Raw genomic sequence first — 19,765 nt, 5'->3', positions numbered from 1 at the left:
TCAATGTGAGGATGGAATTCATCTCTACAAGGGCTATGCAGTAGTCACTTTTACTAACACTGTCTTGGATAGATGCGTTTGCAGCATGAAGATTTGTGAAGATGAAGTCAGTATGTTTTTACTACTTTCTGGTTCTTTTACCACCGTAATCCAGATCAGATCTGGCATCAATGTCCTTTAGGACTTGACCAGCTCAGGCAAGTGTGGTGCTGCCAAGCTACTTTTGGTGATAAACATTATGTTCCCCACCCAGAATGCATTCTGCACCCTTACCACTCTCATTGCTTTCTCTCAGTGATACTCAACATGGAGGAGCACCAATTTATCAGCTGAGGAGGGAAAAGAGTGCTTTGTGATCACACAGTAGTGTCATCTTCCATATCTGACCTGATTCTATGAACTTTCATGGGTTCAGAATCAATGTTGAGGTCACCCTAGACAACTTCCTTTAACTGTATTCCACTGCCCTGCTACCTCTGCTAGAATGTCTTGTTGGTGGAACAGAATGTACCCATTAACTGATGGTGTTGACTGGCATGTTGTCTGTAAAGTATAATTCTCTGAGAATGACAATGTCGAGCTTTGCTTGAATTATATGAAATGCAGTTCTTCTAATTATGGCACTAGCCCCTGGCTGCTATTGAGGATGCTTTGCAGGGTGAAAAGGTTGAAATTGTCATTGTCACTTTCAGTACCCAGATCAATACCAGATAGTCTATCTAGATTTTTTTTAGACTTTGCAGTAGTTGAATACAACTTAGGCCATTTCAGAGATATTAAAGAGTAATGCACATTGCTGTGGGTCTGAAGTCACATGTAGACCAGACGAGATACGGGACATTAGTGAACCAGATGGGTTTTTAGTCATCAACAATAGTTTCACAGTCATCACGAGACATTTCATTCAGATTTTGTTTTGAATTCAAATTAATTTGCCATGGTGGAATTCCAACTTAGGTTACCAAATTGCTGAGTTAGTAGCCCATCAACAATACAACAATTTACTGCCTCTCCAATGTGAGAAAGACTCCCTTTGGATTCTACCACATATTCAATTTGAACTATTCAGGGATTTGGAGATCCTATAGTTCCCCATTTCCTTCTACATGGTGACACCTTGGCTAATCAGGTCAATTTGCTAACCAATCAATAGCCTTTTCTCTTGTATACTAAAACAATCTGAAATTTGGCATTGACATGTTTGTCCTGATGAATGCAATACAAAAAGCTTTAGCAACATATCACTCTGTTCAACAAAACTCAATTCTGTAATCTGAGATTCCCTTCCACTGCGAATGGCTCGAGGTTTAACTGAACGGGTTGAGTTTTTTATATTTGACTCCAAGATGAGCTAACAACTACAAAAATGCTCCATCACTAAAACTAACTCCAAAATAGTACTGAATTCCATCACTATCTCAGTTGTGTTTGAAATCATCATCCCATGCCTTAGTTTCCTCTAGACTTGAGCATTCCATCATACCCTTGGCCAGTTTCTCATCTCCCACTCTTCATAAATGTTGGCCAATCCAATTAATGCTGTCCATATTCTAAGTGTCAACTAAGTCCTCGTGAAGAGTCTTTGACTGATGATCCAAAAGTAGGATGGGCAAGCTTAGTCATAAAGTAAAACAAAAGGTCAGCAAAGTGGAAAAACAGATATCTAAAAGTTTTATATAACCTTTGATTTCCTTTAAATTTACAATCTATTTTATTACTTGTTCTTTGCATGTTTTTGATTAGGTTGCGAAAATGTTTCAGGATGACTGCAACTGAAGTTCCACTCATGATCAACTTGCATGTTAAACGGCATGCTAGAGATTTAACTTCTTGGAAATTTATTTAATGACAAAATTAAACAATTCTTGTTTTGATTCTGTAGCTGTCCCCTTCATTCTTTAGAGTTTAAAAAGGCACCTTCAGCAATGACCCAGCGTACCTTTTTCTTTACATTGAAGTTTAGCACAAAGGTTTGAATGGGAAATTAATACAGTTCAGATTCAGACTTGGTAATTGGGTTAGCGAGAGATATTTTTAAAAATCAGAACAAGCTGGAAATGCTCAGCCAGTCTCTGGAGAGGGAACAAGGTATTAATTCAGATTAATGGATGATATTTCATCAGAATGAAGTTCATCAATGCGAAAACTTAGCTCTGTTGCTGTCCCGACAGATGCTGGCCAGACTTGCTCAGCCTTTCCAGTATGTTTACAAGAAGGGAGGGAGAGAGAAAACAAGGAATTATAGACCAATTAGCCTGACGTCAGTGGTGGGAAAGGCAATTATAAAAGATGAAATGACAACTCATTTAGATAGCAGTAACAGGATAGGTCAGAGTCAGCATGGGTTTACAAAGAGAAAATCGTGCTTGACTAATTTTCTGGCATTTTTTGAGGATGTAGCTATGAAAGATGGACAAGGGAGAGCCAGTGGATGTAGTGTACTTGGACTTTTTTTTTAGATTAGATTAGACTTACAGTGTGGAAACAGGCCCTTCGGCCCAACAAGTCCACACTGACCCGCCGAAGCGCAACCCACCCATACCCCTACATTTACCCCTTACCTAACACTACGGGCAATTTAGCATGGCCAATTCACCTGACCCGCACATCTTTGGACTGTGGGAGGAAACCGGAGCACCCGGAGGAAACCCACGCAGACACGGGGAGAACGTACAAACTCCACACAGTCTGTCGCCTGAGTTGGGAATTGAACCCGGGTCTCAGGCACTGTGAGGCAGCAGTGCTAACCACTGTGCCACCGTGCCGCCCACTAATCAAAAAGCCTTTGATAAGGTCCCACATAGGAGGTTAGTGAGCAAAATTAGGGTTTGAAGAATGGCTCATGCCCGAAACATCGATTCTCCTGCTCTTTGGATGTTGCCTGATCTGCTGCGCTTTTCCAGCAAAATTAGGGTACATGGTATAGGGGCAAGGTACTGACTTGGATTGAAAATTGGCTGACTGACAGGAACAAAGAATGGTGATAAATGCGTCTCTTTCGGAATGGCAGGCAGTGACCAGTGGGGTGCCACAAGGTTCGGTGCTGGGACCGCAGCTGTTTACAATATACATCAATGATATTGATAAAGGCATTAAAAGTAATACTTGCAAATTTGCTGATGACACAAAGCTGGTTAGCAGGGTGAAATGTGAGGAGGATGTAATGAGAATCCAGGGTAACTTGGACAGGCCAGGTGAGTGGACGGATGCATGGAAGATGCAGTTTAATGTGGATAAATGTGTGGTTATCCACTTTGGTGGCAACAACAGAAAGGCAGATTACTGTCTAAATGGAGTCAAGTTAGGTAAAGGGGAAGTGCAACGAGATCGAGGTGTTCTTGTACATCAGTCAATGAAAGCAAGCACGCAGGTACAGCAGATAATGAAGAAAGCAAATGGCATGCTGGCCTTTGTAACAAGAGGAATTGAGTACAAGAGCAAAGAGGTCCTTCTGCAGCTGTACAGGACCCTGGTGAGACCGCACCTGGAGTACTGTGTGCAGTTTTGGTCTGCAAATTTGAGGAAGGACATTCTGGCTATTGAGGAAGTGCAGTGTAGGTTCACAAGGTCAACTCCCGGAATGGCGGGACTATCATATGTTGAAAGATTGGAACGACTGGGCTTAAGAGGGGATCTGACTGAGACGTATAAAATTATTAATTGACTGGAGACTCTGAAGGCAGGAAGCATGTTTCCACTGATGGGTGAGTCCAGAACCAGAGAACACAGTTTAAGAACAGGGGGTAGGCCATTTAGAAGAGAGTCGAGGAGAAACTTCTTCACCCAGAGAGTAGTGGGTACATGGAATGCTCTACCTCAGAAGGCAGTGGAGGCCATGTCTCTAGATACTTTCAAGAAAGAGATCATTAGGGCTCTTAGAGATAGTGGTATCAAGAGTTATGGAGATAAGGCAGGAATAGGATACTGATGATCAGCCATGATCATAATGAATGGTGGTGCTGGCTTGAAGGGTTGAATGGCCTACTTCTGCACCTATTGTCTATTGTGTTTAGTTTAGATTTTCAAAGTTTGCAGTGATTTGCTTTATAACAGCTTATTTCGTTTTTATGGGGGGCTTTATGAAATCTTAATAAATCCTCACAATCATAAAAGATGAAGAGAGGAGAATCTTTTGAGTAGGGTTGCTTTGAGCAGAGCAAAATCTCCACAGCAGTTGAGGTACACTAATTCAGTCCCATATTCAGTAAGTAATACAAATTCTAATTTAAAGGTCATATCCAAAAGAATAACTTGCTACAGTAGTTCTAGCAGTTTCATTTTCAATGAAATAGATGAAATTTCAACAGCTTATTACTTGTTACAGATTAATTTGTCCTTTCCTAAATTTGTTTATAGTGTCCTGTCTTAGTAGTAGCATCTTGCCCAAGTCAGAAATATTGATTAGAGCTCCACTTGAAATTCATTGCATTGTAGTAGAGTGAATGCAGTGTTGTTGCAGGATGTCTTCAAATCAACTGTCAGACCGAGACCTAATTTGCCCTTTCAGATCGATATATATTTTTAAAGAATCACATTACCTGACAAACAGCAAAGGGTTTCTCTCGTATTGTTAACAACATTAAAAAATCATTTATTTTCTGTAGGACTTTGTACATAAACTAGACGCTGCACGATAAAACTACAGTTTAAAAAAGTAGCTTATTAGCAATGAAGCACTTTGAGACATCTCTTGAGGGCACATTAAGTCTTCTCAGTAGCAGTTATGGAATAAATTCTGAGACGACCCTTAACCACTTATTGCAGATTGCACACGCCATAGAATTAATTCAAGCAGTTTACAAGCGAACAACAAATGCGCCGATCTATTATTATCCCAGACATGTAACCAGAGGGCAGTAAGGCACAGTCCAGATAGGGAGGAACAGGTGTTCCAAGAGGATGAGAACGCCAAGCATAGGGGCCATGGTGAGAAGTGCTGAGCTGGGGTCATCCTACAAATTTCGACTCATGAAAAGAAAGCTCTAGATGGAGTTGTGCCTACTTGCAGCAATTCGATCGTGGTCAGACTCTCGCACAGTAACAACATAAATATTAATCGGCGAAACGTCCGCGAGACACAGCAGAGTCCGCCTCCTGTTCCTCCCCAAGCCCACGCTTCTGGTTATAACCTTGGCACTCACTTTACACACAACTCACAATTAAAACACAGCAGAGGCGAAAGTTGGTACGACTAAATACGTTAGCGACCATTTCCAACGTTGCAGTCTCGGTACCTGAAGAGGAAAGAGGAGGAGGCGCAACCGTCAACCCCGGCCTCAACGGCGCGCGTGCATTGCGTCATCACTTGTACCGGACCGCTCCGGCGTCACTGCGCCGAGTGCGTACTACGTCATCAGATCCTGAGTATGGTCGCCATTGGGTTAAACGCCTGAGAAATCCGAGCGAGGAAGCTAAGTTGAAGAAGGGGGGTGGGTGGGTAGAAACTGCGGCCTCTGAGCTACTTAACCCGCCCCCGACATCCAGCAGCCCGAGAGCCCTCTTCAGAATCCGAGCCCGGTGCAATTGGCGATTAATGAAGAATGTCTGCGACAAGCGTTGACCCTCAGGTAGGCAGGGCTCGGAAGCGGCTGGGTCTTTGTTGTGTTCTTCCCCCCCCACACCCCCCCCCCCTCCTTCCCGCTGCTTCAGTGCGCGGGGGGTGAGCCGCGGGCTTCGTTCTACAGTTTACCGAGGCCGCGAATCTGCCTTAACATTTTTCTCTCTCTCTCTTTTCAATTTGCTTCCCGTTTGCTGCTGTGTCCGTCCGTCCGTCCGGTGGTGGCCCCTGAAACAGCGAGCGAAAGGACAAGAGAATAAAGGTAAAGTGCTGGCTTGGAGGCCCCAGGGCTGCTGCAGATGCCTTAAATAATGTGGAAAGTTGCCATGAATGCCTTTTATTTTATCTGCTGCGTGCCCACTCAGGAGGCATCCTCCCGGCTCCCCCTTTCCCGGTCCGGGCTGTGCCTTGGCGATCTTGGGTCGGCGGCAACGTCAGGACTAAATGTGGCGGAAATGCTCGATAAAAGTTGGGAGTTAAGGCCAAGTTTCCCCTTTGGTCGTGGGATCGGCCTCCTCCCGCTTTGTGATGACTTGTTCTAAGGAAACGTCATATGTTTCTCCTTTGATCATCTCTTTTGTCCAGAAAAGCAATTCTGAGGAGAGTTATTCTTACTCGTTTGTCTAATCGCGAGTTTCTTTCTTCCCCTATTTAACAAGAGTCATATGAAATTTAACAAGATGTAACTTTTCTGTTTTCAAATGTTTTCGCCATCCGGTCTAGTTCCCCCCCCCCCCACTTTCAGATATCGATCATACATTTGTGTATGTTTTTTGTTGCCGCAGTTTTTATTGCAACTTTTCAACATTTGTGGTATTTGTATGGACGTTTATTAGAATGTTTTACGTTACAGTGCAAAATGGTTCGTTGCATCAAAAGGACACCGTACACGACAATGATTTTGAGCCATACCTAAGCAGCCAATCTAATCAGGTGAGTTAAATACCTATTTTGTCTTCAGATCTCTGAGCACAGCATAATCTGGCAAACAAACTAGTCAGTTGGAAAGCCATAAATGTATTAATTTTTCAGTCTTTTGGAAGCTAGGATGGTAAATACTTTGGCAAGTCACATAATCAATCCATATTGTACTTTACTGAGGGAACAAAATGTTGTGCAGTTTCGTGGATCTTGTAGTAGCAGGCCGAGAAGGAAGTTTACAGGAATAAGTTGAAAAGTTTTAAATTTAAGGTTTTAAAATTTAAATACTTGCGAGTGTGCAAAGTTAAGGTGCAAGAAGTTAATAAGCGATATGCTGTTAGTATATTTTTGATATTTCTTTTGTGTGCAAATTTAGTCAATTCTTTTTGTATATAGCTTTAAACTTGCTACTTTCCATTTCTAATGAATCAGAAAAACTGACGAATTATTTGGTATACGGTTAATCCTTTTTCTTAGTGAACAAAACAATTTCCCAGCCCAAAAGATCTGTAAGGAATGGTGTGCTTCAATGTTTCTTTAAAAGTATTCCTTTCTAATAATAGCACAAATTAAATTACACAAGTGTACCAGCTATATAATCTTGATCTTGTAAGAATTATTACACTTTTCTTCATTATACACACAGCCTTTCATTTTAAAGGCATTTATATGATCATCTGTATGTTTGTGGAACAATGTAATCGACCTTGTAGAATCAATTCCCTAGATTTTATGTTAGAAGCATTTTCTACCAAATATTTTCTTTTAAAAATGCAAGTTTAATGTTGAAAGATGAATCACACTTTGTTGAAATAGTTTTTGTGCTAAAGGAAATAATTTCTCATTTCATATTCATCCTGTTTATTTGTAGCACGCTATCTATGCTCACAGGATATTATTGATCTTATTACATAAAACCATCAGCTTGAGTGACAAATGGTTTGACACTTTTTTTGCTTATGACTCATTGAAAGTTGCTGATCTCTGCACTGAATGTCGTTGCAATCGCAGTTTCTGCCCAATGAAGGGACTTGCTGTGCAAAAGTACCAATTCAACCAAGGATGTGGGCAAAATTTACAATCCAAAGTTAACATTCTGGTTATGTGTAGACTTGAACGCACTATCAAATTTCAGTTATTAGTTAAAGGGCACCTAATCAAAAATATCAATTTCCATATTTTCATCTAGCCAATAAGTTCCATCCTCTATTAAATTAGGAAATTGTGTCCAAGCACCAAAGAAAAATGGTGCTGTTGTTATTCTTTCCTCTTCCTAACATTCACTGAGGTACAATCCTTGTTTTTTTAAGTAATAGGAATTCATGTTTGAGCCTTGACTAAGATTTAGCAAGCTATCTGATGCAGGGGAATCTCAGCCTGTCTCAATCCTGTCTTCATCCAACATCCTCATATATGCATCGCTAGCAACTGGAAGTTGATTGTGATCAGACAAGTGGGCCTTGACAGATTTTTTTTTCTCTGACCACTTCCTATCCCAGGTGTGCAGAGGTCTATTGTCCTGCTTTTGTGTTGTCTGTGATCAGACAACTCAGCCTAGATTAAGTATCAAATTTGGATTTTCCTGAGTGATATAACTGCTTCTCTCTGACTTGCTGTGCTGTTGGAGGAATTGCTATCGGCAGTAAGCCTCCATGATATTTTTAATATGACTTTGTTTAGTTTAAGTTTACAATTTATATCTAATTTTCATGGAGTATTTTAGGAAATACACTATACTCTGATTTGAATATTCAATGTATATAAGTTACTTGTTGCTTAAGTCAAGTGTTTTGAGCAGTGTTTCATATTACTTTATCCCAATGATTAGATTAGATTCCCTACAGTATGGAAATAGGCCCTCAGGCTCAACAAGTCCACACCGACCCTCCGAAGAGCAACCCACCCAAACCCATTTCCCTCTGACTAATGCACCTAACACCACGGACAATTTAGCATGACCAGTTCACCTGACCTGCACATCTTTGGATTGTGGGAGGAAACTGGAGCACCTGGAGGATAGACATTGGGGGAATGTGCCAAATTCTACACAGTCGCCCGAGGCTGTGAGTTGGTGTGAGGCAACAGTGCTAACCACTGAGCCACCATGCTGCCTCGAATAATGTTTGTAATGGGAAGTTGTAAGGTATTTAAGCAAGTGTTGAGTTTCTTTAACCTACATCACAGAAATCCTTGGTTCTTTAAAATTATTTAAGTATGTGCTAAACTGCTGAATATTAGGGCAATAGACTTGAGGTTCTTGAACAGTTTTTAATTCTGAATGAAAATGTTACAGTAAACTAACTCCTCAACAAAAAAAAACAATGCTATTCCAGTGCATTTGGCTGAAAAGCCCAAGGATGTTACTAACTTGATGGAAAATAGACAAAGTGAAGTAGAAATATTTTCATGCAGATAAACAAGTCATCAACTTTACTGAAAACAGGTGAATAAAGTGATTTTTATTCAAAACAGCAATCAGCACTGAAGTCAGTTTTTTGGATAGGTAATAAATGACAGATGAGAAACTTATGCTTAACATACACAGAACCTCTGTTAGTACTGGGCACAATTCTGATTCTCTATGTGTAAAGCTTTTGAGATTTACAAGGTATTGCAACTGAGATGCTATGTCGGAAGAGAGAGGGGTGAGGGTGAACTGATGCAGAACTTCAAGATTAAGTAAAGTAGATGTAGAGTCACCGTAATACCAGTAGACTATGGAGCTACTCTTTCATTGGAGAAAGATTACTTGTGATAGTTTAATCTGAAGATCACCAGGTTCTCCAGTAAGGGGAAAGGTTGAGAAGGAGGGATCTCCATGGTAATCTCAGCTGGTATGCTGTTAACATCACTCTGCATCGTAATCCAGCCAACTGAGCCCACTGACCTCCAGTTTAAGATTGAAATTTTTTGCAAGGGTGCATGCTGTAGTATTTCTACTTGTGGAGGAGAATAAATAAAAGTCTGTCACAATTATATCTAGGAGGGAACTCAGAAGAAACTTTATTAAGAGTGTGATTAAAGTAAAGAGCAAGTAGTTGAGACAAATAGAGAAGTATTTGAGTACAAACTGGATAAATATGAGGAAGGAATAAAAAGTTATGCTGATTTGGATTAGATGAATGATGATGAGAGAAGCCTTGTGAGGAGCATAGGTATAAGTTGGACGGGAGTTGCCTGTTTCTATGCTGTTATTCTATTTTCCTTCTTTGCTTGAGTACTGTTGAGAACTACTTGAACTAAGTGACATCAATTCTTATTTTTTTGTAAGCGGAAAAAGTCTGATCTCCAAAATAAGATGCTTTTTCCAAATCATCTTATTTGCACTGATGTTCGGCATCATTATGACCATGCAACTCTCATTTCTCATGATTTCAACCAAATGATTATTGAACTTCCAATTAAAATGTAGAGTTTGACTTCATTGAAACTTTTAACTTGTATGAAAACGTGTAACAAACAAATAGAAGTCAATAGTTGAAAACAAATGTTGATTTTTACACCTCAATATTGTACAATGTTAAAACTCCATAAGTGGAGATATCAAAATAGTCTGATCGCCTCACTTAGATTAGATTCCTGACAGTATGGAAACAAGCCATTTGGTCCAACAATTCCACACCGATCCTCCAAACCCACCCAGACCCATTCCCCTACCCTATATTTACCCCTGACTAATGCATCTAGTACTGTCGGCACTTTAGCATGACCAGTTCACCTGACGTGCAGGTCTTCGGATTGTGGGAGGAAGCCAGAACACCCGGAGGAAACTCTCTCAGACACGGAGAATGTGCAAACTCCACACAGGCAGTCACCCGAGACAGGAATCGAACCCGGGTCTCTTGCGCGGTGAGGCAGCAGAGCTAACCTCTGAGCCACTGTGCTATTCTAGTGCCTTACACTTGTGGCTTGCTCTCATTGTAGTAATCTGATCGACTGTGTTCTTAATTTTATTATAATCTGATATGAAATAGTTGAATATTCATGTTGGAAAACAGTGATAAGATTGGACAGAGTCAACATAGATTTACAAAACAGAAATTACGCTTGACAAATCTACTAGGATTTTAAGAAGTTACAACAATTAAAGTTGATAATGGGGAGCCATGGATGTGGTTTACTTGGACTTTCAGAAGCTGCCCAATCGCGGACATGAGATTAGCATGTAAAATTAAAGCGCAAGAGATTGGGGTAGTGTACTGACTGTTCCCAGTTTGTCAGAGTGTAGGAATGATCATGTCATTTTCTGAATGGTGGGCAGTGCTAGGACCCCAGTTACAATATATTAATGATTTTAGATGAGGAAGAGTGAACTGTAAGGAGGTTGCAAAGATGCTTCAGTGTGTTTTGGGCAAGTTGAGTGGATGAGCACATGCATGGCACTTGAAATTATAATGTGGATAAATGTGAAGTTATCTGTTTTGGTAACAAAAACGAGGTGGATTATTATCTAAAAAGCCATAGATTAGAAAAGAGGGAGATATGCTTGTACATCAGTCGTTGAAAGTAAGCATGCAGCTGTAGCATACAGTAAAGAAGGCAAATGGTATTTTGGGCTTCATACTGAGAGGATTTGAGTACCGTAGCAGGAATGTCTTGCTACAATTTATTCAGGGTCTTGATGAGACCATATCTGGGGTATTATATGCAGTTTTGGTGATCTCCTGCAAGAAAGGATATTCTGTCTGTAGAGGGAGTGCAGTGAAGGACAAATTCCTGGGATGGCAGACTGATATATAACAAGAGATTAGAGTAATTGGTTTTTAACTAAAATGTTTTGGTGTTATTTAAAATCCAAATTGCATCATATATACTCTGATCTTGCTTTTTCAGACCAGTATTTTGATTCTGTTAACAGATACTTGAACAGACAATCATTGTTTTGAATATATTACATTTGTGGCTATATTCTGTTTATTGTGGGGCATGTTTAACATGAAATTGCTAACATTTACAATGGTAAGCAAACTTCACAGTAATACACAATTATTTCAGATCACGTTTTTTTTCCAAAACATGTCCTTTTGGGACCATTTTGCTAGTTTGAATTCCATTAATTATGTCGTAACATTTTGTAAAAATTGATGTGTTAATCGGACTGGAATAATATTTAATTGTTGCTTGTTGAGAGCTGATGTATTAGATCTGGAAATCATCTTCTGTTCAGTGTATGTGGAATTCTGTTTGAAGTAATCTAAATATTTCAGGATAGTTAATTGCACGTTTTTCCAAGAGATGTAATATTTACAGAAAAAGCAATTAGTAGCAAAAATATTGTTAAAAAAAATTAATTGTGAGACAAAAACTTGATGTAAATCTTTGCAAAAGATCAGGCCCTATTGAGCCCAACTATCTTCAGTTCCTTTATGAATTGTCTTTTTGTCCATTTTAATGACAGAATTGTGAGTGTTGTGATACTTGTGTTCAGCTCAATTTGCATAACCTTGAGTAATGAATCATAGTTCAACATTGCATGCAGCAAGTCCTGGATAACATTTAAACTTTGACTGGTTAGTAGCAAGTAACATTTGTACCCAACCCAACAAGTGGCAGGCAGTAATTAACATCAACAAAAGTCAGGATGTGGGGCATTTGGTTGATGGATCATTATTAATCAAGAATACCATGAATGCCTATGCAGATCAAAGACTGGTTTTAACTCTCTGAACTCCTCACAGCCTTTATGCCACCTGCAAGTACAAGCCAGGGTCAAGATGGATGATAGATGCAGCTCCAATAACTTTCAAGACTCTTAACACCCTGTATAGGAATATGTGGGCTGCTTCATCACCATTTTATCTACTAATGTAAATATCCCGTTACTCCACATTGTCAAACATAGTTTGCACTGCAATCATTGTATCTTATGGATTGTACCAACTTGCAAAGTTTCTTTGGTAGTACCACTGAACCTTGCAGCCTCCCAACACTCGGGGGAATGGGTGCATAGGAACCCTAACACATCCATGCTTCCTCTAAGTCTCATATGCTTTTGATGCATGTTTTTGATCCTTTTATGTTGTTGCAAGGAGATATTATAGAACCCATTGTTTTGATGAGATACCACAAATGGCGCTGTTTCAAACAAAACTGATCAGAGCTGGAGCAAATATTAGGCAATTAATTCCAGTCTGGTGAGGTGTTTTTACATATGTCTATTCACACACCACAGAACCTTTTGTTTCTTCCCAACACCAAATTACCTGTCTAACTTTCTTCCTTTTATCCTCCGCCACAAAATCTCCTGTTTTTTCCAATCGATTAATTTTTTTTCATGCAAAGCTCATCCGGGGTAAGTCCAGTGAGTGGTAGCCACATCCCAAGTAATACTTTATTTCTTTTCCTAGCAATCTTTTGAACTAATTTTTGTTTTATTTCGCTTATTTTCAATGCAGTTGTATTCCTCAGTGAAGTAAAATCAGTTGATTTGAGAGATTTCCATACTTGTGACATGATCATTTATAATGTTTATATCTGAATTTTTTAATGACAATGCCATGCATTTTGTCTATAGGAACAATATGAGAGCATGTTTGGCATCCATGTTAGATGAAGCGATAATTTTGAACTGTACCACTAAAATATGTAACTGCACCATTAATTTAACTTGAAATCTGAGTAATATAAACTGTTGCATTTTTTTAGCTGTGTTCAGTGTGAAGGCAGTGCTGTATGGTGGTTCTCATGATGCTTGACCTGATATTAAAACATTTTTTATAAACTGACAGATGAATAATTACATTTCTCTGTTGAACCTCCCTCTGAGGTCTTTGTGCATTCTCGTTGGCATTATTAAATTGACATTGGTGTTAGGATTTGCCTTTTTAAGTTTTGATGGTTATAGCGAGTTTTGAGAAGATTTATAGCTAAGGTTGAGGTTCTGGATGTAGGTTTGATCGCTAAGCTGGATGGTTCATTTCCTGGCATTTCGTCACCCTACTTGGTAACATCTTGAGTGGGCCTCCGGACAGAGCACTGTTGATAATTCCTACTTTCTATTTATATGTTTGGGTTTCTTTGGGTTGTTGATGGCATTTCCTGCAGTGATGTCATTTCTGTTCTTTTTCTCGGGGGTGGTAGATGAAATCTAACTCTGTTTGTTGATCGAGTTCTGGTTGGATTGCCATGGTTCTAGGAATTCTCCTACAGAGAGACGCACGAGAATTCCTAGAACCATGGCATTCCAACTGGAACTCGATCAACAAGCACGTTGAGTTAGACCCCATCTACCATCTCGGAGGGGAAAAAAAGGAAATGATACCACAGGAAATGATGTCGCCACAGGAAATGACATTACCCACCCAAACATTGAAGTAGAAAGCAGAAATTATCAACAGTGCTTCGCCCAGAGGCCCACTGAAGATGTTACCTAGTAGGGTGAAGAAACGTCTAGAAGTTACCCTTTCAGCTCAGCAATCAAACCTACATCCAGAAATTGGTTATTTTAATAAGGGGATGAGCTAAACTAAAATTGTTAACTCTAAACTAAATTAACATGTTAATAATACAACTTTAAATATCTAGAACAGAGTCAATGATGTTGTGACAATACATCCAGCAGTATTAGTAGATTGTCTAAACCATGAGACATAGTCATGAATTATGTTCAGGACAACCTCAATTATCCAACCGACACTGGCAGGGACTATTTTGTTCGGATAATTGAATGTTCGGATAGCACAGTTTACCCAAACATCGGCACCTTGAGATATTGTTTGGATAATCCAAAATTTGGATGAGTGATGGTCGGATAACCGAGGTTGTTCTGTATTGACACAAACTGAAGGTTTCGATCATGTATCTGTCTGCTTCACATAAGTTTCCATTTAACATTTGAAAACATTTTGCTCACCGCTATTTTCTTTGGGTGCATGTGTGTAATTTTTCAATCAAGGAGTTAGATAATGTGAGGAAGAAAGCTGTAACACTGATTATACTACTGAATTTTTGGCTAGTATGCAAATTAGATTAGAAGTCATTTGAGTCCCTCACCAAGTGGAGACACATAGTAGGATTAGTATCAAAATGTTTTATTTTAGCAACCCACAAACTTTGACCAAGAACTCTTTCTAATCTTCTGCATAACAATGGTGTTACAGCCTTGCTACACATTTTTTTTTAAAAAGGGAAATTTATGCACCTTTACACCAAAACTTCACGGAATTACTTTGATAACTTAGACTGCTTTCACACATGGCTCATTGGTATGACCCTGTTTTCATGCAAAGGAACAAAGTAGTGGTTTGACAACAGTTTAAATAGACATGAATGTATACCCAAAATTTTACGTGGAGGATCTCAAAATAACTGTGTTTTGTAATTTTCTCCTCCTTCCCCATTTCCCCACCCCCTCCAACCAATAAACTCTGAAATGCACAGTGAGTACATGGAAAGTAATGAATTAGCAAACAGCTCCACATCTCTCTGTAGTACACTGTGATCATTTCATTACACCAAATGCAGTGCAACTTTGTTAATCATAATCTTTTTGTTCGACCTTTTCACTGTTACAGAACTGTCTATCAATTTCCATTAAACTTTTCATAATTTAACTCAGTGTTGTTTGTTTTGAAGTGAATATCACCATGTTGATGACTAAGAAACAAATAGCCATCTTTAGGTCAATGTTGAATTGTCTCTTGATTGCTGCTTTAGCAATTTCTCATTCTGTTGAACTGGCAATTGTGCTGCTTATGACTGCTTTACTGAAACTCTGAAAATGTTTAAATCTTGAAACTATAAAAGTGCCAAATAGAAGATTAAAATGTCGCGGAATCAATTTGTAAACAGAATATGGAGACGAAATTATGAAATAGGTCTAGAATGGTTGTTAATTTAAAACTTCTGAATGTGTTACATTTTATTTTTCTTCATTTCCTACTCTTCGGATTCCTTTATCTGCCCTAGGAAACCTATTGGTAATTTATTAGCAGAATTCCAGAATTTTGACTGCAAGTAGATTTTGGAAAAATGAGTTGCTTATTTGTCCAGGGTGCCAGATGCATATGAATGCTGCTTGACCACCTAGACAATTTAATACCCTTTTAATTGTAGCTGCACTTGTATTTTTTTGGCAGTGTCACTGACATTACATTTGATGGCTTACCTTCATGTTGTCTTACAGTAGGTTCCTGATTTATGAATGTTTAAGTAATGAATACTTAAAGAATGCAATCCTGTGCAGTGATGTAATTTTCAAGATCCAACGTATGGATGTACTTATGAATGGCTACTTTTGTATTATCCTGTATAGTGTTCCAACTCTGGGAACTGACTCAAACAGAACCCATTCACAACCCAGGGTCTGCCTTTATGTGAGCAGTGTTTTGCTCACTTGCTTCCATTTTAAGAAGTTTGCTTAAACATAAGCAGTGTTAATTGTCTGGGGGCTTGAATAGGTTCTACTGTAATGAATATTACAATATTGGAATTTAAGAATTAATTTAGTTATCCAATGTAACAAAACCAGAAATTGCTGGTGACATTCAAAAAGTCTAACAACCTCTGGGAAGAAAGCAGAATTAATGTTTTGAGTTCACTGACTCTTTATCAGAACTCTTTTCTTCCCATACATGCAAATGTTAACTCTGCTTTAATCCCGCAGATGCTGTCAGACTTGCTGAGATTTTCCAGCAATTTCTATTTTTCTTTCAGAAGTCCAGCATCTGCAGTTCTTTGTTTTATTTTAGTTTTCCAATGTCATTTCAGGTTTCAACTAATATGGACACATTGAGACTTGCAAACTCCACATTCTTATGTACATTTTGAAGATAATTGGGGAAACTCAAATTAAAGCTTTTATGCTCCTAATGGATTTATATTGGTTGAAGATGTTTAGTTTCTTCGGTAGCTTAAAGTGTTGCTTTTCTGTTACATTGCAGTGCATTTGAATCCTTGTGCAATTATATTAATCCAATTGGGAGAGCAGATTCAACATTTCTGATGGCAGCAGATTAATAGCTGTGTGTCATGATGTTTTAAAATAATCTTTTTCAATGTTTTTGTCTTTTGAACATTTATTTTGATGGTATGCGAAGGTCCAGACAGGTCAGGATTGGGGTAGCTCTGTTGTGGATCTGTAGGATGTTTAAGCATTCAGCCAAAAAATCTAGAGTGCATAGGAATGATATCTCCTGGAGATTTGGAGAAATATAGTAATTCTTTAAGGAGAGCAATGGCACCTTAGACATTGGTACTGAATTATTTAGCTAAAAGTGTGATGGTAAAATTAGCTGTCTTAGTGGGCGGCACGGTGGCACTGCAGTTAGCACTGCTGCCTCACATTTCCAGAGACCCGGGTTCAATTCCCACCTCAGGTGACTGTGCAAACTCCACAGACATTCTCCCCGTGTCTGCGTGGGTTTCCTCCGGGTGTTCCAGTTTCCTGCCACAGTCCAAAAGTGTGCCGGTTACGTGAATTGGCCATGCTAAATTGCCTGTAGTGTTAGGTGAAGGGGTAAATGTAGGGGAATGGGTCTGGGTGGGTTGCGCTTCGGTGAGTCAGTGTGGACTTGTTGGGCTGAAGGGCCTGTTTCCACACTGTAAGTAATCTAATCTGTCTCTATAGTTATAGCACATTTAAATACTGCAACTGAAAGGCAAAGAAAATCTTTTGCCGACGTAGAGAAAAGCTACATGTAACTTTTGGTTTGAGGAAACGTATTAAAATCATGGGATATTTCCTGTACAGACGGGGACCATTAGTCTTAAATCTGTCATTGCTAGTTCTCTGCAGGAGCATCTCTGCTGGTCCCAGTGCTCTAGTCCTTGTAGCCCATCAATTTTGGTTGGCTACTTCCCACTGAAAGCCAGATTTTTATCTACCCCCCCATCAGACTTGCAAACAGATGTTAATCACTTGCTATGTTTAAATAAAAAGGTTCTTTTTATTGTATTTGATTCTCTTACTAATCATATTTGTAAAATCTGTCTTCGGGTTCTTGACCTTTTTCGCCAACAGGAACTGTTTCTCCTAGCCTACTTTGTCTTGGTCCGCCAAGATTTTGAACACTTTTCCTAATGCCTTTAAATAGGACAATGCCAGTTTCTCCAATATATCACTAACTGAAGACCCTCTTCCCTGTAACCATTCTTGTAAACGTTTTATGTACCCTCTCTAATAGATTCATCTCAATTCTGGTGACGAGAAGTAGACAGAATACGCAAGTTGAGTTTTTATTTTCAGACAGTGGAAGTTCTGATTTCAGTTTACAGCCAGTCACAACGAATTCATTCCTGTTCGTTTTGAATAGAATTGTGCCAATTTGGTTTGCCATAGCTTGCAATTGTACAGTTGGCAAATTTTAAATTTTTAAACCAATTAAAGGAGCACTATTCATTTCAATCAAATGAATTTTTTTTAGTCACTAAAATCTTGCACAATTTTCACAGGACTCGAACCATTTTGAGATTTACTAACTTTAGCAAAGAATTTTTAAGACATGGCACAAGTAGCTCTACAACTTCATTTTAGAAGGCATTAAACTCCAGCTAATAACACATTGCACCAGGTGCTGATCCACTTTCAACCCTATGCTTGCTGATCCACGTTAGACCCCTGGTTAAGCAGCACCTTGATTTTAAAGTTCTTTTTTCAAATCTCATCATCACCAAGGCTTATGTCTGCAATCTGTTTTCACCCTACATCCCTCTGAGCTGCATACACTGCTCCACTCTGTCCTATCTATCCATGGCTATGCCTTGAGCTCGGGAATTCTCTCTGCAAAGCCCTCCACCTCTGTATGTCTTCTGAGTTTTTAGGAGCTTTGTCTTGACAAAACTTGTCCTCTGTTTGCTTGTTGTCAAATTTTGTTAAATGACTGAAGTGAAATATCATGGGAAGTTTTACTCTTAAAAACACTAGATTAATACGGGTAGACTCTGATAAGATTAGATTCCCTACAGCGTGGAAACAGACCCTTCGGCTCAACAAGTTCACAAAGACCCTCTGAAGAGTAACCCATCCAAACACATTTTCCCCTTCATTCACCCCTGACTAATGCACCTAACACTGTGAACAATTTACCTGACCTGTGCATCTTTAGATTGTGGGAGGAACCCCATGCAGGCACAAGGAGAATGCCAATGTGGAACTTGCACAATCGCCCAAGGCGGGAATGAAACCCGTGTCCCTGGTGCTGTGAGGCAGCAGTGCTAACCACTGAGCCACCGTGCCACCCCAAATTATTGGAAAGTGAATTGGAGAAAGCCCAAAAGGCTTGGACCTGGCATTGCAATAATTAACTTCAGTTCATTGGTAATGCTAGTACAAGCTTAATGGATAGACTCCTGTTTCAATTTCTGGAATCTATCGTAAGACCAATTCCATAACTTTTTTTAAAATAAGACAGTCCCACATTATTCGGAAAAGTAATGATATCGAAACTCTGTTGTTGAAAGTTAACATTTTAATTTGTATCTTCTGGGCATTTATTTTGTTTAAGAATAGAATGTTGATAAATTCAATTGTGTTAATGTCAAGTCTACCCAAACCATGTGTGTGAACAATGTATTCCTATTGCTTGATTTATTTGATGTCTAACAAGAACACTTAATGCCATACAAGGCAACTTCCAAACTGGCAATCTTTTATTATCTTAAAGGACAAGGGCAGCAGCTGCAGGGCACATCACTTCCAAGTTGCCCTTCCAGTCATACCATCACTCTTGCTTTGAACTATATTACTGGTCAAAAGTCCTGGAGTTGTTCTTCCCATGGTAATATGGGTGTGCTGTCACGACATAGACTGCACCAGTCCAAGGATGTGACTCTCAACTGCTAATGCTTTGCCAGGCATTTTTGGGGATTGTCCGTAAAAGCTGGCCTTGTCAGCAATACCTGCATCTCATTAATGCATTTTTTAAGAAAGACCCATTAGCTTTGAGGTAATTTTTATTTTGGCATTGCATCAAATGAAGTCTCTGCAATGCAGGTTTGACATGAGGTTGACAAAAACTGATGGTCACTGGATTTTGCCAAGTAACATGAAACCATCTTGAAGATAATCTTCCACTAATTTTAGTGAGACGGTAACTTTAAAATTTTTCTGGCAGTTCAATTTACAAAATTAATTTTAAACTATTTAAAATAACTACTGACCTGTTGTTACTTCATTACACCTTCTGGCATCTAATGAAATGTTAGTGTGAGCTAATATTTAACACTTCCAGATAGGAAGTAAAGACTGTAGTTTTGCTTTAGCCATTTTCCAAATTTGTGTAATTTATATTTACATATCTTAGCATTACTTTAAAAACTTGTTTATTTTACATTTGGCTATGCTACTAG

The 19,765-nt window shown here is 39.1% G+C and overlaps 1 protein-coding gene across 3 annotated transcripts in view; it reads left to right on the top strand.

Moving 5' to 3' along the window:
* Positions 1 to 5,354: 5,354 nt before the first annotated feature.
* ythdf1 (YTH N6-methyladenosine RNA binding protein F1) overlaps positions 5,355 to 19,765 on the top strand; it is a 38,544-nt gene continuing 24,133 nt past the window's right edge. For all 3 annotated transcript variants that reach the window (XM_060836379.1, XM_060836378.1, XM_060836380.1), the window contains exons 1-3: positions 5,355 to 5,567; positions 5,795 to 5,819; positions 6,411 to 6,490. In XM_060836379.1, the coding sequence (XP_060692362.1) occupies positions 5,541 to 5,567; positions 5,795 to 5,819; positions 6,411 to 6,490 (132 nt within the window). In that variant the 5' untranslated portion in view covers positions 5,355 to 5,540. The remainder of the gene's footprint in view (positions 5,568 to 5,794; positions 5,820 to 6,410; positions 6,491 to 19,765) is intronic.

The sequence above is a fragment of the Hemiscyllium ocellatum genome, chromosome 15 (assembly GCF_020745735.1).
Source record: "Hemiscyllium ocellatum isolate sHemOce1 chromosome 15, sHemOce1.pat.X.cur, whole genome shotgun sequence".
In the NCBI taxonomy this organism is placed as follows: Eukaryota; Metazoa; Chordata; class Chondrichthyes; order Orectolobiformes; family Hemiscylliidae; genus Hemiscyllium; species Hemiscyllium ocellatum.
The sequence above is the reverse complement of the archived record's forward strand: the minus strand, read 5'-3'. Positions and strand labels throughout refer to the sequence as shown.